The following is a 22,350-nucleotide window of genomic DNA, read 5'->3' as shown; positions in this document are numbered from 1 at the left end:
ACAGAAAGAGGAAAGGCTTGTTTAGCAAGAAGACCAACGATGACCGAGAGACAGAGCTGCAGAAGATAAGGAGAGAAATGCAGCAGAAAAATCTCAAAAAGAAGGAAGAGCAGGAGAAGAACCAGGGCCAGACTTTTCAGGTCCTCCCTAACACCAGAATCCAGCCTCAGAGCAAAGACGGTGAACTTCTCAAAAAGCTCAAGAATGACAGAGAGGAGTTACAGCAGAACCTGGCCCAGAACCACCAAAGTCTGGAGACTTCGCAGACTGAATACCAGTCTCAGTTGAACCAGATGAAGGACCAGATCAACGAGAGAGACGCTGTGATTCTTGAACTCTGTAGGGACAAGGAGGGTCTGTCTGAGAAGATCAAAAGGTGCACAAGCCTGCTGATCAACAAAGACGCTGAACTTCGCCGAAGTCAGAAACATTGGTCGAGAAAAGTCAGCTCTCTGGAGAAGGAGTACTCAGAGATGGAGGACTTGAAGAAGGAAAAGAAGGAATTGGAGGACATCTGTCTGTACCTCAACAGGAAGAGGAAGAGTTGGTTCAGCAGGAGGACGAACGACGACAGAGAGACAGAGCTGCAGAAGGTGATAAGCAAAATGCGGCAGAAGGAAAAGAGAAAGAGGGAGAGGCAGGAGGAAAGTGGGTGTTTCGGTTGGATATTCAGGAACCGTGGCAGTGGCAATGAGGAGGAGGCCGCCGGTAGTTCAGCTCAGGCTGGAAACCAGTAGCTCCCTCTTCCTCCACTCCACTCCTCTCCTCCATCTACCTCACTCCCTCCATCTACTTCACCCCTTCAACAGACGACATAGGGTTTTCTCCTGGTTCATTCAGGTTTTTTCCCGAAAATATATACATTATAGGCTAACAGAAGACTCTGAATTGCCCTTAAGTATATATATTTTTAAAAAAAACTTGATCAAAACTAGTTAATAGTCTGTGATGATCTCACGTAGGGTTTTCTGCTGGTTGCTCAGGTTTTCCCGTAAATATATACATTATAGGCTAATAGAACACTCTGAATAGCCAATAAGTATACACATTTAAAAAAAAAACTTGATCAAAACTAGTTAATAGTCTGTGACGATCTCACGTTGGGTTTTCTCTTGGTTGCTCAGGTTTTCCCGTAAATATATACATTATAGGCTAATTGAACACTCTGAATAGCCCATAATTATATTTAAAAAAAAAACCTTGATCAAAGTGACAATGTCATGTAGGGTTTTCACCAGGTTCGTGAATATATTTTAAAAACTTAGTTAAAACTTAAATTTACCATCAGTCATATTTCTCTATGGGTTTTCTCGTGGTTGCTCAGGTTTCTATGGAGCCCGTAAAGGGACATGGTGAAAATAAAACAATTCCCAGGAAGTGTCTTATGCTCACGAGAAATGGTTCTCGTGCTAACAGGAAACCAAAGTTTTATTTTATTGTCACCATGTCCCTTTATGGCAGGGGTGTCAAACTGATCCAGGAAAGGGCCTAGTGGGTGCAAGTTTTCATTCCAACCAAGCAGGAGCACACATGACTCCACCCATCTAATCACCTGGGCTGTCTTCACTCATTTGATTTGTCGTATCAGGTGTGCTCTTGCTAGGTTGGAACAAAAACCTGCAGCCACTTGGCCTTTTCCTGGATCAGTTTGACACATGTGCTTTAGACCACATGTGTCAAACTGATCCAGGAAAGGGCCAAGTGGCTGCAGGTCTTTGTTCCATCCAGACAAATCAAACGAGTGAAGACAGCCCAGGTGATTAGATGGGTGGAGTCATGTGTGCTCTTGCTTGGTTGGAATGAAAACTTGCACCCACTAGGCCCTTTCCTGGATCAGTTTGACACATGTGCTTTATGGGCTCCGTAGGTTTCTCTCATAAATATAAATATTTTGGAGTTATTGACCTTTTTTTTTTACTGTTTGTACACAATGATGACGTAGAACGTATGCAGGCGTATTCTGTCAACAGAAGTGTTGTTGTTGTCCAGTCGTTCTGACTGACAAAGAAGCATTTATACGCATTTACAAACTGTTCCCAGCATCAACATGTCTGCTTGTTGCGTATAAGGTTGTACGAATCACTAATCCACCGCTGGACTAAAGTTTTATAGGATCCACAGCATCACGACCATTTCAGAGCAACCGGCGGCGCCTGTGGCTGCAGGCGGTTAAACGTGTGGAACGGTCAGGTTCTCTATCTACACTTGTCTGTTCTATGTAGAATAGTCATCACATGCAGCTACAGTTTGACGTAAGATTTAGCTAGTAGCCTGCTAAGCTAAACAGCTTGTGTTTTATTAGCAGGCAAGGCTTCATTGGACTCGAGTGGCTTTGTTGTTTTGTGTACATAAACACAGAAGGAACAACATCAGGACAACTAAAGTCCAATGACGCCTCGCCTGCTAATAAAACACAAAGGCTACTAGCTAAATCTAACGGCAGCTCATCAAACTTTAGCTGCATTTGATGACTATTTTACATAGAACAGACAATCACTGATGTAAACAAGACTTCCTGTTAAATCACAGAGTAGATAGAGAACCTGACCTGAGATAAAGTGGCGCTGCAGATGCCACCATTGTTGATGATGTCCTCATTCCAGTCCACACGTCTAACCGCCTGCAGTATGGGCTAAAATATGTGCCACCAGAAACTGAATTTGATCTATTTATGTTTGATTTTGAGTTGCTTAACTTGAATAATTGCATTAAAAACTGAATTTGAATCATATAATTTATATTTGTATTTCAATTTCAATTTGAATCATTGCTCTGAAAAACTGAATCTGAATTGTAAATTGAAATTGAATTCATTAGTTTGTAACTGTGAACATTCAGTTCTCACAATTCAAATTCAGTTCGCAAAATTCAATTTCATTTTTGCGACAAACATTCAGGTAATTGAGGCAATCGAGCGCAGAAAAAGGTGCTGATTGGCTGAAGAGGCGTTCTTTCTGCACTCGATTGCTCTGCCTCAACTACCCGGATGTTTGTCGCAGAAAATTAAAATTGAATTTTGCGAACTGAATCTGAATTGTGAGAACTTGAATGTTCAGTTCCAAACTAATGAATTCAATTTCAAATTACAATTCAGATTCCGTTTTACAATGCAATAATTCAAATTCAGTTTCTGGTGGCACATATTTCAGCCCATACTGCGGCCACAGACGCTGTCGGTTGATGCTGTGGATCCTATAAAACTTTAGTCCAGCGGTGGAATAGTGATTCTTACAACCGTCATCATTGTGTACAAACAGTAAAAGGGTCAATATAGTCAGTGATGATCTCATTTCATGTTTTCTGAATATATTTTAAAAACTTTGTTGAAACTTAATTTAACCATCAATCACATTTCTGTATGGGTTTTCTCCTGGTTGCTCAGGTTTCTATGGATCCCGTAGAGGGACATGGTGAAAATAAAATAAAACTTTGGTTTCCCGTGAGCACAAGAAACATTTCTGGGAAACCAAAGTTTTATTTTATTTTCACCATGTCCCTCTACGGGCTCCGTAGGTTTCTCCCATAAATATATAGATTTTAGACTTATTGGACACTCTAAATTGCCCCAGAACATATTCAAATTTAGTTAAAACTTAAATTTAACATCCAACACATTTCTGTATGGGTTTTCTCCCGGTCGCTCGGGTTTCTCCCATAATTTAACATATCCACTTTGGGATTTTGCATATAATTGAAAAAATGCAGTAATTCCCTCTTTTTTAAATTAATGCATTATTAAATAGATTTTTCACGGACAGCTTAGACCTTAATAACTAATAGCAGAGTGGCGCAGTGGAAGCGTGCTGGGCCCAGAACCCAGAGGTCGATGGATCGAAACCATCCTCTGCTGAGTCGACACTGGGCAGTCTGATGAAACTTTTTGGTACAAAACATAAACATAAACAATTCCCAATAATGTAATAACCCCAATAAAGTAATAAAGTATAACATTAATGGGAGGTTATTACATTATCAGGTTAGCCTTCATTTCGCAAGTCCTGATAATGTAATAATTCCCCAATATTATAATAATTTAACAGCAGACCACCCATTACTTGGGTTCAAGTGGTGATACTGTGTATCAACTCTAGCTCCAGAGCTCTAGCGCCACCAACAGGCCAAAGTTGAATGTTTATTCACTTTTGACCCGTTCATCCATTTTTCACAAAGAATGTATCACTGGAACTCTTGGGCCAATCCCAGCTCAATGGGGTTTTTTGGCCATATTGGATTTTCCGCCATCTTTGATTTGATCAAAAACCTTCCATGAATGTTATACTTTATTACATTATTGGTAAAAAGTGTATTGTATTATTGGGAAATGCACTTTATTACATTATCAGGAATTTATTACATTATCAGGTTCTACTGTCCCTTTAAGAGAAGCTGCAGGTTGTCAGTGTGGAGAGCATGTTCAGACCTGACCTTCTCCTTCTCACATTCCCTGCTGTCAATAACAACAAACATGATGCTTGAGGTAAATAAAGGGAATATTGTATGTATAGGTTCACAGCTACCCACTTGATGCTTCAATGACATACAGTGGAACATTTTCCTCTCGTATTAAATCGATCTCACACTGCAATCCAGAAGAAAAAAGCTATTCACTGTAGAATGTCTTATAATGCGTCACAGTAATAAAATGATGATGATCTCTTTGCAGTTTTCGCTGTGCTTATTTTACATTTTCCGGGTCAAATTCAAGCACTTTTCAGGTATTTTCAAGGTGCATTTTTAAGCTTTTTACCACTTACAGCTGTATTTACATAAATACAGTCATGGAAAAAATATCAGACCACCCTATTCTTCAATTTCTTGTTCATTTTAATGGCTGGTACATTTAAAGGTACATTTGTTTGGACAAATATAATAATCAAAGAGCTGATATCTAGACATTTTCCATGTTTTTTAAAAATAATAACCAAAATCTTTATCAATAAAACCATGTTAAATATCTAGATATCAGCTCTTAAATAAAACTCTTATCAGCTATTTTTGTTGTTATTATTATATTTATCAAAACAAATGTACCTTTAGTTGAACCAGACATTAAAATGACCATAAAAGACACAAATTGACCAAAAAAGACAAAATGACCAAAAAAGACGTGAAATGACCATAAAAGACACAAATTGACCAAAAAAGACACAAAATTACCCAAAAAAGACGTATAATGACTAATAAAAAGACACAAAATGACTAAAATAGATGTAAAATGACCAAAAAAGACGTAAATTGACCAAAAAAAGACACAAAATTACCAAAAAAAAGACGTATAATGACTAATAAAAAGACACAATTGATAATGATTTTGGTTATTATCAATAAAACCATGTTAAATGTCTAGATATCAGCTCTTTAATCAAACTCTCATCAGGTATTTTTGCTGTTATCATTATATTTGTCCAAACAAATGAACCTTTAGTTGAACCAGACATTAAAATGAACAAGAAACTGAAGAAAACAATGGTTTAATAATATTTTCCATGACTGTATATTGTGCATGCCGTTTATACATTATACGGATTAGCCATGTTTGTTGTTTTTTTTCACTAAATAACTAATTGAGTTGAAATAATTTGCTGACAGCTTGGTCCCCCCCCTGCATCCTCTATATTAAAGACATAAATACAGCCCCTCACTTCATATGTGGTTAAAAAAAACTTAACGGCACGTCTAGCTCTGGAGAAACTCATTTACATAGTTCAGTAAAAGGTCTCACAGTGTTAAACATCTCACAGATTAAACATTGATGAATATATGTATTAACTAAATACATAAATACATAAAACTGTGAGTGAGTTTGTGTCATTTGGGATGAGCAGCAGAGCCGTCACAGCGTCTTTAATGAGCTAATGTTTGTCTCCAGAAACCAATAACTGCCTCCTTATCAGAACATGAGCCGACACGTCTTCATAACTGACAAAACAACCCAAAATCTGCTGCAGGAATAATCACAAATACCATCTCTGGCTGCACAGGATCCTCAAACCATGTGATGTGTAATCAAAGGACACACAGCAACATTTACACTGTTAATACGTGTTGGTGTATTTGGTGTGTTGACAAGTGTTGATTGGAGAGTTGTTTGTCCACTCAGAGAGCTGATGTGGCTTTGAGGCAGATTCTCAGAGTGTTTAATTAACTGATGGCTGTGGACTTCTATAAATGCTGGCAGAGTGATGATTTACTGTCACACTGAGCCATGAACTCTGACTGTCTACTTTACTTTGGCAAGTTTAGTCAGATAGACAATATATTATAATAATAATATAACAGGGATCCTCTCTTCTACAATCTACAACGTCATTTATCAGACGCTTTTATCCAAAGCCACGTACATTTGAGAGATTATACAACAAAAGTAAGGATGAAGTCAAGAAACAACACAAGAATAAGCAAGAAAAAGTGGCAAATATTACGTTGAGTCCTGTTAGGAAGTAAGTGTTTTTAGGACGCAAGTGTTTTTAGGACGTAAGTGTTTTTAGGACGCAAGTGTTTTTAGTGACGTAAGTGTTTTTAGGACGTAAGTATTTTTTAGGACGTAAGTGTTTTTAGGACGTAAGTGTTTTTGGGACGTAAGTGTTTTTAGGACGTAAGTGTTTTTAGTGACGTAAGTGTTTTTAGGACATAAGTGTTTTTAGGACATAAATGTTTTTAGGATGTAAATGTTTTTTATGACGTAAGTGTTTTTAGGATGTAAATGTTTTTTATGACGTAAGTGTTTTTAGGACGTAAATGTTTTTAGGATGTAAATGTTTTTAGGACGCAAGTGTTTTTAGTGACGTAAGTGTTTTTAGGACGTAAGTGTTTTTGGGACGTAAGTGTTATTGGAACGTAAGTGTTTTTAGGACGTAAATGTTTTTAGGACGTAAGTGTTTTTAGTGACGTAAGTGTTTTTAGGACGTAAATGTTTTTAGGATGTAAGTGTTTTTAGTGACGTAAGTGTTTTTAGGGACGTGAGTGTTTTTAGTGACGTAGGTGTTTTTAGTGACGTAAGTGTTTTTAGGATGTAAGTGTTTTTAGGACGTAAGTGTTTTTAGGACGTAAGTGTTTTTAGGACGTAAGTATTTTTAGGACGTAAGTATTTTTAGGACGCAAGTGTTTTTAGTGACGTAAGTGTTTTTAGTGACGTAAGTGTTTTTAGTGACGTAAGTGTTTTTAGTGACGTGAGTGTTTTTAGTGACGTGAGTGTTTTTAGGACGTAAGTGTTTTTAGGACGTAAGTGTTTTTAGGACGTAAGTGTTTTTAGGACGTAAGTATTTTTAGGACGTAAGTATTTTTAGGACATAAGTGTTTTTAGGATGCAAATGTTTTTAGGATGTAAGTGTTTTTAGGACATTAGTATTTTTAGGATGTAGGTGGTTTTGGGAAACAAGTGCAGATTTTTTTATTGTTTTTTTTTTGTGTGTGTGTGCTGTGTTGATTGTGTGTGTAGGTGATCAGTAAACAGCTGGTTCTTCAGCCTCTTTTTGAAAACTGAGAGTGATTCAGCAGATCCCTCTCTTCCACTTCAAAAACCAGGCTTGTTCTGAAGTTTTAAGTTTGCTGGTTATATCTAAAAGTGAAATTAAATACACCTCCAGAGACTCAAATCAAATCGCTGCGATGGCCGTCAATAGAGCGAAACTAACAGCTAAAAATGACTAAAAACACTAAAAGACGTTCTCGTACCCCACTCTGAGAAACACTGTGCTATAATAATTAGTAGCATTGGTAATTAGTGTTGCAGCAGCAATAGTCAAACACCAACACTAAAGCAGAGAGGCTTCTTTTAATTATTCATATTTTTGTTCCACCTCAAGGAACTTGGATGAGAAAAAAAGGATCATTTGTGTCTTTTCCCAGAAACCTGCAGAATTATTTATTTTACAGTTTATTTTACCAGCAACAGCCTCTAGTCTCTAGTCTTAGTCTCTCGTCTTTAGTCTCTAGTGTCTAGTCTTTAGTCTCTAGTCTTTAGTGTCTAGTGTCTAGTCTCTAGTCTCAGTTAAAAGACATCACTGATTACGGGACATTTTCACCACATATTTGGTTTCCATCATTCTCCAGCGTTCCAAGAAGAAAAGGGTAAAAACCTGTGAATGAGTCCAACTTGTCTTCTGTGTAATAAAACCTCTCCTCCTCGTGGCCTGTCTGGCTAATGTCTGTATCCAGATATAAACACTCTCACACACTAATAATGTTCCAAACAAATTAATGGATTTCAGCGTCCACATTCTGAAACTAGTTCAACAGCATAAAAACTGTCTTTGCTGTTACATTTACATGTTTTCAACTAACTTTTTTAAAATCCATTTTCCTCCCGATCCCTCCGTCCACTGAACACAGGCTCATACTCCCACTGCTGTCACCTTCACACTATGCTTTATGTTGTATGGACGGACAATAATAGGAGAGAAAATTATGTGTTATGTTGGTTTTTACCAGCTTTACACATGAAGAGGAAGAATTTTAATGAAAATATTCGACTGCTGAGTCAATCTCATCCTGAGATGGAGACATTAATTATCTTCACCTCTCGGCCAAAGTTATTATAGTGAACGAAAACTAATGAAATAACCAAAACTAGAATTAAAAAAACATTTTTGTTAACTGAAATAAAAATAAAAACAAGAGTTTTTTAAAAAAACGATAACTAACTGAAACTGTATTTTGTGGTTCCAAAACTAACTAAAACTAACTAAAATTATAGTAAAATGTCCTTCATTTTCGTCTTTGTCAACTTTTTTCAACCGTAAACCTTTTTGGTTGATATGAAATCTATTTCATCTATCTGGTTTTATGACTTAATAAACTTAAGAAAATAAAGGAAACATTTATTGTGACCTTATTGAATCTGGCACCCAACAAATACCCCATTACAAAACAACTACAACTAATAAAAACTAAAATAAAACTAAGAAAAACTAAAGAAAAACTAAGCATATTACAAAAAATAAAAACCAATTAAAATGAGTAAACTCACTCTAAAAACTAATTAAAACTAACTGGATTTGAAAACAAAAATTGACAACGAAATTAAAACTAATGAAAAATCCAAAACTATTATAACCTCGGTATGGCATAACAATTGCAATTCTAGCATTCTTTTTACTTATTTGTGTCTTTTCAACTATCCAAAAATATTCAACTGCTGAGTTAATTTTAAGTTCATGCTGAGACAAACTGATCCTGAGATGGACACATTCATTATCTGGACCTCTGGACTCTTCTATTGTATAAATTCGCCCCTGGAGCCTTAATGAATTGATTTATATGTGCAATTTAGAAACATCTTAGGAGACCAAAAACCAGACTCTGGTCTCTCTCCAGGTGTGGAGATAAATATGACACAGCAGCTTCAGGCCAGCGTGACAGCAGGAAGTCATTTATTCATCATGTGAGTTGACGGCGGTCCTTGTTTTCTCTCTGTCAGCACCGTGAGGCTCCACACGGGGACATGAGCCGCTATAATAAACCTCTCACAGGTAAATGAGCTTCTGCCCACACAGACAAAAGCTCCATAATGCTCTCCTCCTCTGCAAGGACTCTAAAATCCCACATCACCTCCATCCACTAAAGGCTAAAAGGTTTACTAGCCCACGTTTTACACCTCAATAACAAGTTAAGAGGGACGGCTGCCTACACACTCCATCACCGCTCGCACAGAGAATGTTTCATGTTTATATATGTTTCCATGTTTCTATATGTTTCTATGTTTCTATGTTTCCATGTTTCTATATGTTTCTATGTTTCTATATGTTTCTATGTTTCCATGTTTCTATATGTTTCTATGTTTCCATGTCTCCATGTTTCTATGTTTCCATGTTTCTATGTTTCCATGTTTCTATATGTTTCCATGTTTCTATGTTTCTATATGTTTCCATGTTTCTATGTTTCTATATGTTTCCATGTTTCTATGTTTCCGTGTTTCTGTTTCCATGTTTCCGTGTTTCAATGTTTCTATGTTTTCATGTTTCCATGTTTCTATATGTTTCCATGTTTCTATGTTTTCATGTTTCCATGTTTCTATGTTTCCATATTTCTATATGTTTCCATGTTTCTATATGTTTCCATGTTTATATATGTTTCCATGTTTCCATGTTTCCATGTTTCTATGTTTCCATGTTTCTATATGTTTCCATGTTTCTATGTTTCCATATTTCCATGTTTCTATATGTTTCCATGTTTCTGTTTCCATGTTTCTATGTTTCCATATTTCCATGTTTCTATATGTTTCTATATGTTTCCATGTTTCTATATGTTCCCGTGTTTCTATATGTTTCTATATGTTTCTATGTTTCCATGTTTCTATATGTTTCCATGTTTCTATGTTTCCATGTTTCTATATGTTTCCGTGTTTCTATGTTTCCGTGTTTCCATGTTTCTATATGTTTCCGTGTTTCTATATGTTTCTGTGTTTCTATGTTTCCATGTTTCTATATGTTTCTATATGTTCCCATGTTTCTATGTTTCCATGTTTCTATATGTTTCCATGTTTTTCTATGTTTCCATGTTTCTATATGTTTCCATGTTTTTCTATGTTTCCATGTTTCTATATGTTCCCATGTTTCTATGTTTCCATGTTTCTATATGTTCCCATGTTTCTATGTTTCCATGTTTCTATGTTTCCATGTTTCTATATGTTCCCATGTTTCTATGTTTCCATGTTTCTATATGTTCCCATGTTTCTATGTTTCCATGTTTCTATATGTTTCCATGTTTCTATGTTTCCATATTTCTATATGTTTCCATGTTTCTATATGTTTCCATGTTTCTGTGTTTCTATATGTTTCCATGTTTCTATGTTTCCATGTTTCTATATGTTTCCATGTTTCTATATGTTCCCATGTTTCTATGTTTCCATGTTTCTATGTTTCCATGTTTCTATATGTTTCTATGTTTCCATGTCTCCATGTTTCTATGTTTCCATGTTTCTATGTTTCCATGTTTCTATATGTTTCCATGTTTCTATGTTTCTATATGTTTCCATGTTTCTATGTTTCCATGTTTCTATGTTTCCATGTTTCTATGTTTCCGTGTTTCTATATGTTTCCATGTTTCTATATGTTTCCGTGTTTCTATATGTTTCCATGTTTCTATATGTTTCCGTGTTTCTATATGTTTCCATGTTTCTATATGTTTCCGTGTTTCTATATGTTTCTATATGTTTCCGTGTTTCCATGTTTCTATATGTTTCTATGTTTCCATGTTTCATGTTTCTATATGTTTCCATGTTTCTATATGTTTCCATGTTTCCATACGTTTCCATGTTTCTATATGTTTCCATGTTTCTATATGTTTCCATGTTTCCATACGTTTCCATGTTTCTATATGTTTCCATGTTTCTATATGTTTCCATGTTTCTATACGTTTCCATGTTTCTATACGTTTCCATGTTTCTATATGTTTCCATGTTTCTATATGTTTCCATGTTTCTATACGTTTCCATGTTTCTATACGTTTCCATGTTTATATATGTTTCCATGTTTTAATGCACGGTGCTAAGCGTAAACACAGCAGCGATACCGCCACCATGACTCCAGCGTCTGGTTCTCCGTCAGCAGGTTTCCAGTGTCTCCAGTCCGATCTCTGCTGCTATAATTATCAGACAGTCTCCCCTGATGTTCAATAGGAGGATCTGCATAAATCAACAGTGTTAATCCTCATCTGGCTTAGTTTCCACAGATGAGAGGGACTTTCTCTGACACATATCATATTCTAATAATTTCACATTAATTAGCAAGCACTTGCACTGTAAAAAACTGTTTTTACGGTAAAAAAAACAGCAGCTATGTTTGCCAGAACTTTACCGCAATAAATACGGTGCAACTTTTTCTAATATTACGGTAAAATAAAAAAAAAATAATAATTTAATTCAATTTAATTAAAATGAACAATCTCCACTTAATTCACATGTGCTTGAAAGCAAAAAAAAATTAAAACATTTTAAAATGCTTGTAAATAAATGTAGGTAATAAAATGTTAAAATTGACACAAAAAAAACCAATTAAAAATATATACATTTAATTTGAAAATTAAATTAAAATAAATATAAATGTCTCAATTTCGACCAAATTTTCGGTACTTAAAAGTGAAAAAAAACCTTGTACCGTATAAATAAAAAGTTTTTCCATCAAAAGAAACACTGTTCTGAAATATAATTGACAAGAAAATACTTCATAAATCCTGCCTAAATTAAAGATTTTACCATTAAATATTACAGTATATTTCTGTTAGAGATATGGTGTTTAATACATTTAATGGTGAGAAAAAGTATTATTACAAATAATAAATGCAAAAATTAAAGTCATGGCTTGTATATTACAGTATATTTTTGTTACAAACACAGTGCCAGAGTATTTTACAGTGGAGTAATTTATTTTTAAAAGAAAATTTAAATGTAAAAAATACTGTTTTGTCTGATATATACATTTACAGTGTTTCATTGTTACTGAAACTGAATTAACTCATTGATCATTTTACGTCTTTTAGCAGTTTTTCACCCTAAAATCTACAGAAATTTTTTACAGTGTGCATGAAATCTTTTTGTTGTTGTTGTTGTATTTGTTACCTTTTTTTTCCAATTAGACAATGTGTAACCGGAGTCAGTGAGCCACTATTTGTATTTACAGTAAGAGAAACATCAGAATGCAGCTTCAGTGATTGTTGTAAAGCTGCAGGCTTCCTGCTGCTCCTCCTCTGTCTCTCCATCTGATTATCTCCTGCTGTTCTTTCACTGATACCTCCCACTCCTCTCTGAAGAGGCTGTTTCCTGGTGTTAGCCCTGTTCTCTGCATGCTACAGCTCTAGTTGGGGGTAATGAGCCTCTGCAACCAGCTAAGGAGGCTACAGAGCGCTAGCTGCAGCACCATGATGCTGAGAGGAAAACTGTCGTTAAAAAAAAAAAAAACAGTCAGTCAGTCACTGGTGTGAGCACAGAGCCTGTGAAGTACATGCAAACCAGTTAGTGCTGCTCTCACCAACAACACAGGCTGCTGCACAAGGGTGTGTGTGTGTGTGTGTGTGTGTGCAGCATTATCACAGTGATTCCTATAGAACCATGACTCTCTCTCTTCTTCTCTCCAAATACATTTATACACATACCGTGACCATACATGATATGATGACATATATATATACATATATGGGTCAATGACAAATAAGGATTGGCAAGATGTCAAATGGTGTAACCACAAAAAAATGATAAATATTAAATACTTCATCCACCTACATTGTATTTTATATTATTTTTATATATTAGTGAACTTAAACATATAATTACTTCATTTTAAAAAACTTATTTTTAAAAACATTTCTACATTTACACATTTTCGTCAATATTGAGGAAAACATTCTAAGTACAACCATTTTCTTCTAAAGTTTTGACAAATTATGTAAAATTTGTTATATACCATAGTGTCGCAATATAAACATGGATTGTATTTTTTTTTTCTAATTTTAGTTCACATTTATTTTCCTGTATATAATCAGATTTTTATGGGAAGAAAATTACTGGTTACACCGACACTGGGTTAGATCACGTCATTGACCCATATTTATTATATTATATATATATATTTATATATATATATATATATATATATAGAGAGAGAGAGAGAGAGAGAGAGAGAAAGCGACTCCACTATATTACACCTGAAACATTCATATGTTGTTGTTGTCTCTTTATTTACTTGATTTACTTAATGAATTGTACATTTGTCATTGATTCGTCTCAGACTTTACCTACATTATCTACAGATATATAATAGTTTGGGTTTTTTCCCCCTCTTATTTCTTTATATATGGATGTGTGTATGTATGTGTATATGTATATATATGTGTGTTTATGTAGGTGTGTATGTATGTATATATATATATTTTTTTTTTTTCATTTTAGTTTATCTTTATTTAGATAGATATTAGATTTATTTTGTATTACAATATTATTTTAACCTTGTATATATTTTCATGCCTGGAACTTTTTTTTTTTTTTTTCAACATTTTTTTTCCGTATTGACAGCACGTAAATAAGAAAAATTATGTATGTTGAATATCTGTGATCAATACTCATTTCTTCAAATAAAAACATGTTTAAAAAAAAAAAAGGTTTTGTATATGTATGTGTGTGTGTGTGTGTGTGTGTGTGTGTGTGTGTATATATAATATATATATATATATATATATATGTATATATAAGTCTGATCCATGAGAGGGGTGTGGCATAACAAATCACAATTCTAGCCTTCTTTTTACTTTCTTTGTTTCTTTTCAAGTCTCCACTCGTGTCCCTCAGATATTCTGTTACAGCCCTCTCACTCACAGCTGAGGGCCGATTTTATTATTTTCCCCTCCAACAACAACAACAACAACAACAACAACAACAACAACAGCAGCACTCATAGTGGACATTAAGCAGCCCTGTTTGTACTTCTATTGTTCTTCTTTGAAATCTGCTCAATGTTTTTCAGATATCCTGCGAACAAACAGACATCCAAAAAAAATAAAAAAACAAACCAAACCAATTACAATCTGGTTGTGAGAGGAGCGTGTGTGTGTGTGTGTGTGTGTGTTACTTAAAACTATGATAGTGATGATTTGATCATAAAGGAATGCATTTTCTCAGTGGTACCACAGAGAAAGGTAAAACAACTGAAAGAGGAAAGAACAGTGAAATGCAGATGTGGTGTTATTATTGTTATGTCTTTAAATAATGGGTTAGAAATACTTAATACTAACAGCTGGTTTGCAACCAAGTCACTATTATGCCGCACAAAATTCAGATGGAGAGCAGGAAGTGATAAATAAAGAAAACTGACTAAATTGTGCGTAGCAGATATTGAAACTGATATTGGCTGTAATACAAATATCCTGTGTGGTCGTATTGAACGACTGCTGTCTCAGGTGAGTGAATTAGTCTTTTCATGTTGTTATTTTAACTCCAGTATGAACATGGATGCACCGCTGCATCAGGCTACTAGCTGGCTAATGTTAGCGGGCTAATGTTAGCCTCTCCCAGAGGTCTGGTGGTCTGGTGAAACACCAGTAGAAACCTGGTCCCAGCAGGCTGCAAATGCATGGCAGTGATAGCACCTGGAGGCATGTTTGAGGCTTTAACACTTTAACCCTCTGGAGTCACGGAAAGCGGCGGGACATTACTTCTTAATAACGCCATGACGTAAAAAGGAAGCGAGGTCGAGCCCTGGAGTCACCTTCACTCTAATGTTCTGGACTGAAACTCCATGCCAGGTTTTATTTGATGATGATGATAGGCCAAGTAAGATAAGATATAAGTGGAGACAAGTTTTTTTGATTTCCTTGGAATGGAGCGAATGACCGATTTGATGAATGATGATAATTTTGGAATAAATTGGGAACAAGTTATGGGAATTATCGCAGAATTCCAAATGTGAGATGAGGAAGGAGCCTGTAAGAGCCCACTGTCACATTGTCACCTGGTTTCCATGTAAATTAACTCGAAAAAAATTATGAAATGAACATGATTTTGAAAATAACAATTAATTGCCCCCCCCCCCCCCCCCCCATGTCTATCTTATGTTGTATAATAATAAAAATGTTAATAAAAAATAAAAAATAAAAAAAATAAGTGGCGACAAGTGGAGATAAGATATATAAGACAAATATATTCACTTTAAAAATATAGAACTTGATCCTCATTTAACTCTTCTGTGGAATATTTTCAACCTGGGTTAAAAAAAACAACAACAACATAATTTTAAAATCAGATTTTATGTCAAAAAGTTGTTCCAGTAAGTCAAAGTGTGAAAAGATGAGGTTGCGCTGAAAAAAAATGATACCAACATGACATGGTAAACATTTTTATAAGTGGTAAATAAATGCAGAATGAAAAGTTTTTTCTTTTTTTTTAAAACAGCCCAAGACTCCAAGGGGTTAACATTTCACTTTGACATCAGTTAACTCCGCTCGTCCAATCTGAAGACACAATTTTTCCAGGAGTAACAGTTGTTTTTCCCAGATTTGATGGATTGGAGCCGTAAAAACCACAAATCACAGCCGTTTGGACAGTTATTGCCTCCATCTGGAGAACTCACTGATCTATGATTTCATATTCAAAGAAGCTTCTGCTTTCCAAAAATCTGTCACTATAGTCAGGTCCAAATATGGTTTAACCCTAATAAAAAATCTAACAAAAGGTTTCTAAGTGGTTTACAGGATCAGATGGACTTAAAAACATACTAAAAGTTTAACAATTTCTGACTCCAAGAAATGTCTCATTTCTAAACCTCCAGGTCTTTAAAATGACCGTTACTCCTTCTAGTCAGGAGGAGGAGCTAAATAAACACATTTTTTCAACCATAAGTTTACATTTCTGATGGGAGCCACTTCATCAAGATTGTGGATCGGAGATGGCTCCCATATAAAATCTATGAGAACCAATATATCTTCCAAGACACTCAGAAGGTCAATCTGGGTGTCAAAATCTACATTTTCTGGGTCAAAGAATCATTTAAAGCTCTTGAGAATATCACTACATGATTATTTGATCTAATACATCGGTCTCAAACTGGTGGCCCGCGGGCCAATTGTGGCCCTCGTGATAATATTTTGTGGCCCCCACCTTGATATGAAAGTTTATTGTGAGTTTTATATGAATGGCACTTTACCGTGTTGTGTGTGTGGAAGGTCCCTTTAATTACTTTTTTTGGTAATTCTGTGTCTTTTCAGAAATTTTGTGTCTTTTTAAATAATTTTGTGTCTTTTTTAGTAATCTTTTTTTTGGTCATTTTGTTTCTTTTTTAAGTAATTTAGTTTTTTTTTCTGTCATTTTGTGTCTTTTTTGGGTAATTTTTTTGTTTTTTTTTTAAATAATTTGTGTCTTTTTTAGGAATTTTGTGTCTTTTTTGGTAATTCTGTGTATTTTTTTTTGTCATTTTGTGTCTTTTTTTGGTCATTTTGATACTGCCTCCAGCTGCCCCCAGGTAATTTGAGTTTGAGACCCCTGTTTGAGACCCCCTTCACTAATTATTATTATTATTATTATTATTATTATTATTATTATTTCTCATATGTCTTTGCCTCGTGTTGGTGCTTCCTTTCTAGTGGTCAGATTAAACTTTTAGTCTGTTATTAAGGAAATCTAATACTACAAGAAACAGCTGAGAAACCTTTTGGCAGAATCTTTTTAGGGTTTTTTCTTTCATATATGCACCCACTTACTAACACAACTGATTTAAATGCCTATATAACTGCTATAAAGGTCCTTTTTCTGATAGATCATTAAAAGCCGGAAAATAATGATAATGATTAATAATATTTTGACAGTCTGGCTCTTCATGTGTGTCCAGAATATTGTGTCCGTGTCCTTGACTGCTAGCAGCTCCAGCTCCAGCCCAGATTAGCCTCATGCATAAGTAATGCCGATAGAGGCCAAATCTGCCTGCTCTAATTTTGCAAGTACAAGCAGTTTGTCATGCATCACTCTGCCACGGCTTCAACACACATTTACATTACAATAATACATTTACCAGCACATGAACATGACAATAAACTCTGTATAAAGACTGTTTCTCTGCTGCAGGAAACCAGACATATGAGACTGGTAAGTATTCATGATGCAAAAATACATTTCAGTAACAAAACAAAAAAGAAAAAAATGTCTGTGAGATGGAGAAGCTGGCGGTCAATAGTTCAGTTCCATCATTTCTAGAACAAACTGGTGAGCAGAAAATGTAATAACTTGCAAGATGGTGTGCCATTCTGTTTGTGATTTTCATTCCTTTTACTGAGGTTCAGATGGAAACGCTCGTTTTCAGAGAGAGAGGAACCACTGAAATGAAATGCAAGAAGCACTCTGCAGCTCTACCGAACACCAGGAGACACAGAATAGAAGGATGTTTCTACTACAGACCAATACCTGGAATGAGGAGGGTCTCACTCGCTGAAACGCCCCTAATCTGAATATACGAGCTTTTGTCTGGACTTCTTTAGTCCCTGTAGTAGAGCAGGGTCTTTTTTCTCCCCTGAAAACAGCCTGGTTGCTGATTGGATAGAACACAAAGCAGGATGTGATGTAGTACTGGACACCACAACAACACAAGACATTTGTAAAAGCCGGCGAATCAGTGTTGACAACTTAGAAACTTTGTTGCTAAAATTAGCGACTTTTCAGACCCTCTCAGAGACTATTTTTCAAGAAAGCGACTGGAGACAAATCCAGCAACTTTTTTTGGTGTTATTGGAGACTTTTGGAGACTCGTTCTTACTCTTTTTAATGAGCTGCGGGGGGCGGAGGCTCTTCTTAACGAGCCGAGGGGGCCGGAGGCTCTTCTTAACGAGCTGTGGGGGCCGGAGGCTCGTTAAGAAGAGTAAGAACGAGTCGAAGCGGCACAGTCCTCTTGCAGCAGTCTCTCCCAGCTGCAAAGCCGGAGGGGATGTTAACCCCTTAGCCTCCAGTCTGCAAATTGCTAACAGGCTAACAGATAGCTTTTCCATCTGGAAAAAAATATACATTCCTACTGATTAATTTAGCATCTCTTTTGTAAATTTTACTTGTTTTTGGGGTCATTTTGTGACTTCTTTGGTCTTTTTGGGTAATTTAGTGTCTTTTTTGGTTTATTTACAAGTTTTTAGGGTCATTTTGTGACTTCTTTGGTCTTTTTGGGTAATCTAATGTCTTATTTTGGTAATTTTACATGTTTTTAGGGTCATTTACCCCCTAAAGGAAACAATGGCTCATCTCTGTCGGCACCAAAGAGGCTCAAAGTGAGAAACTAAAGAGTGACCAACCTGTCGTAGTCTTGGCAGATCTCCCCCACTGCTATCAGAGCCTTCAGGTACTCGTTGGGCTGGTAAGGGTTAATGTAGTGCAAAGAGCAACTGTTCCTCGGGTCTCCGTTGGACGCTGTGAAGTCAATGGCAACCTGGTAGGAAGAAGAACAAAGACCACAGAGAAAGGTAAAAGATGCTAACACCAACAGATGTCTCTAGTCCCAGACTAGAAGATGGAAGTCTTTCGTAAATCTAGTTTTACTGGATCATCTCCATCTTTAGTTTAAGGTAGTAATCTGCTTCATATCAGTCTTTTCCTAGTCTTGGGTTTGTCTCAGTTACGTAACAAAACATGGTTTTATTCAGAATGATTTTGGTTATTATCAAGAATGTTTCCATGACTGTAGATGTAAAAATGACCAAAAAAGGACACAAAATTATCTAAATAGACACAAAACGACCAAAAATAGATGTAAAAATGATCAAAAAGACACAAATGACCAAAAATAGCTGTAAAAATGATCAAAAAAGAAACAAAATGACCAAAAATAAATGTAAAAATGACAAAAAAGACAACAATAGATGTAATGACTAAAAAAGACACAAAATAACCAAAAATAGATGTAAAAATGACTAAAAAAGACACAAAATGACCAAAAATAGATGCAAAAATGACAAAAAAAAGACACAAAATGACCAAAATTAGCTATTAAAATTATCAAAAAAGACACAAAATGACCAAAAATACAGTCATGGAAAAAAGTATTCAGAACAGAAACAGAATCAATGTTTCTTCTGCTACTTAACTTTTTTATTTGGCTGCTTATGATATTACATGTGACTGTGCGTGAGCGAGACATAAATATGCATAATGTCCGTATAAATTATCTGATCGGAGGTAGAAACATGCGCTTTCTACACCCACATGGATGGAAACAGCCACAGCTCCGCTACTCTGGAGATCCAAGCTACAAGCTAGTGATTGGAGGAGGAGCAGCATCTATCATAATTAATATTCATCTGTACAGAGGGAGATGTAGCACCAGGGAGGCTAACAGGCTAAAGGTCAGAGGTCAAGGTCTGAATTCATTCCACCAAGCTGCCTACAAGAAAACCAACCGAGAACACAGACAGATTCAGGGATAAGAAGCTCTTTAAACAGCGTGTCAGCTTTCATAATCAGAAAATGTAACATTTGCTGCATATTACATAACTGAGGACCAAAGAAAAGCCATAGCAACGTCTGTTTATCTGTAAACAATGGGATTTTAAAGGAGACCTGTTGTTGTTGACCTGATAATAACAAACCAAATAATGCAGTAAACAAATGTAAACGTGGTGCTCTCTCTCTCTACACAGTAAAATCTGTAGTGTTGGGTTTTTTTTCCAGTGTTAATAATTTGATGATTCTGGAGTTGTTTTAACATTGTAGTGATCATAAAGCTTCACCAGCGTTGTTACATGTTAACACCTGAGTTAGATTCACTTCAGCTGGAGCTGATTTTCAGATTTTGTGACTTGTATGTTCGGCTAAAGACAGAATGCACTTTTAATGTAACCTAAAACAAAACAATGACTGTTAATTATCACATGAGTGAAAGGAAATAACATGATTTTAGGGTTAAAAATACACTTTAATGTGTCAAAGTGACACAATGTATGTTAAAAATTAACACTCACAGTGAAAGAGAATGACACAATTTGGAGTTAAAAGTGTACTTATGTGGTTTCATAAAACAAATATTTAACACTATTAAAGAGTTAAAATATGAACACTTTTCAAAGTGTAATTTTAACTCAGAATCCGTGAGAACTATAAAAACTATATAAGTATTAAATTAACACTCTGTGAGTTAAATTAACACTCCTGATTTTGCTGTGTATGGTTTATCTTGGGAGACACTTCAATGTCATGAAAATAACTAACATTATATTTTTCTGTGCCTTATGTCTTTTAAATGTGTACACAGTAAAACCAGCAAACCCAAATTAACACTGTAAGAGTTGATCGTAACACTTTAAAGTGTCTATATGGGTCCACACCTCAGAGTGTTAATTTAACACTTTTTGAGCGTTGGTACCTTTAAAATGAGTTAGTGTAAATTTGACTCTGTTTGGTGTAGAGGTCATTTTGTGACCAAAAGAAGATGTAAAAAGACACAAAATGACCAGAAAAAGACACAAAAAGACACAAAAAGACACATAAAGACGTAAAATGACCAAAAAAGACACAAAAAGACACAAAAAAAAAAGACGGGCCAGTTCATCACTGCTGGCAGCTTTAATTTATCTCTTTTGTACATTTTTTGTCTTTTTTGGTCATTTTGTGACCAAAAGAAGATGTAAAAAGACACAAAATTACCAAAAAAAAGACACAAAAAGACGTAAAATGACCAAAAAATAAACAAAAGACGTAAAACTGACCAAAAAAAGACACAAAAAGTTTTTTTTATCTTGGTAAGAACCAAATAATCATCAGGTCACTCTGCTCGGGCCAGTTCATCACTGCTGGCAGCTTTACTTTTTCTCTTTTGTACATTTTTTTGTCTTTTTGGTCATTTTGTGACCAAAATAAGATGTAAAAAGACACAAAATGACCAAAAAAAGACACAAAAAGAAACAAAAAAGACTCAAAAAGACGTAAAATGACCAAAAAAGAAACAAAAGACATAAAACTGACCAAAAGAAGACTCAACTCACCGTAAAGTGAATCTGGCATCCTCCCATGATGTAATCTAAGAAGGAGTAAACTCTGTGGAGCTGCAGGAGAAAAAAGGGAAAAAGAAAATTATTTTTTCTTTAATGCAAATCCTCACAAGCATCTTGTTGGAAGCATCTGCTCATTAAAACAGAATTAACTCAAGAAATCTGTTGACTGTAAAGGGTGAAAAAGAAAAAAGAAGAAGAAGATGCTGTCGTAGATATTATTTTCTAAGAAGGGAAACTAATAAGGCCTTCTGTGGAAACAGGTGTGAAATCTTCTGGTAGCTGAACAGAAACATAATCACATCTTTTCTATACAGGGAGTTATTGTAAACAAGTCATTATATAACTCATCATTCATATTGTTCATAAAAATCATAACAGCAAAAACTCCCTGTTCCACTTTACTTTATTCCTGTTTATGGTTGCAACAAGGTTATAATAGTTTTGGATTTTTTATTAGTTTTAGTTTTAATTTCATTGTCAATTATTGTTTTCGAATTCAGTTAGTTTTAATGAGTTTTTAGAGTGAGTTTGCTAGTTTTAATTAATTTTTATTTTTTGGAAAATGCTTAGTTTTAGTTTAGTTTTTATTAGTTGTAGTTTAGTTTTTATTAGTTGTAGTTTAGTTTTTATTAGTTGTAGTTTAGTTTTTATTAGTTGTAGTTGTGTTGTAATGGGGTATTTGTTGGGTCCAGATTCAATAAGGTCACAATAAATGTTTCCTTTATTTCCTTTGTCTGATCCATCTCAGCCCCAATAAGTTTATTAAGTCATAAAACCAGATAGATGACATAGATTTCATATCAACCAAAAAGGTTTACGGATGAAAAAAGTTGACAAAGACGAAAACGAAGGACATTTTCACTATAATTTTAGTTAGTTTTAGTTAGTTTTGGAACCACAAAATACAGT

At 35.2% G+C, this 22,350-nt stretch overlaps 1 protein-coding gene and 1 non-coding gene across 2 annotated transcripts in view; one reads left to right on the top strand and one right to left on the bottom strand.

Annotated features, from left to right (window-relative positions):
• The window catches only part of cpne7 (copine VII), a 99,496-nt gene that overhangs the window by 18,803 nt on the left and 58,343 nt on the right, over positions 1-22,350 (bottom strand). Inside the window, exons 10-11 of the mRNA XM_059356184.1 lie at positions 21,433-21,492; positions 18,751-18,884 (exon numbers count right to left, since the gene is read on the bottom strand). Of these exons, the coding sequence (XP_059212167.1) occupies positions 18,751-18,884; positions 21,433-21,492 (194 nt within the window). The remainder of the gene's footprint in view (positions 1-18,750; positions 18,885-21,432; positions 21,493-22,350) is intronic.
• On the top strand, positions 3,779-3,850 carry trnal-cag (transfer RNA leucine (anticodon CAG)). Its single transcript has one exon. It is a non-coding gene; the product is annotated as a tRNA-Leu (tRNA).

Source organism: Centropristis striata, chromosome 2 (genome assembly GCF_030273125.1).
Source record: "Centropristis striata isolate RG_2023a ecotype Rhode Island chromosome 2, C.striata_1.0, whole genome shotgun sequence".
In the NCBI taxonomy this organism is placed as follows: domain Eukaryota; kingdom Metazoa; phylum Chordata; class Actinopteri; order Perciformes; family Serranidae; genus Centropristis; species Centropristis striata.
Note: the sequence above shows the minus strand (reverse complement) of the source record. Positions and strands in the feature narration are given on the sequence as shown.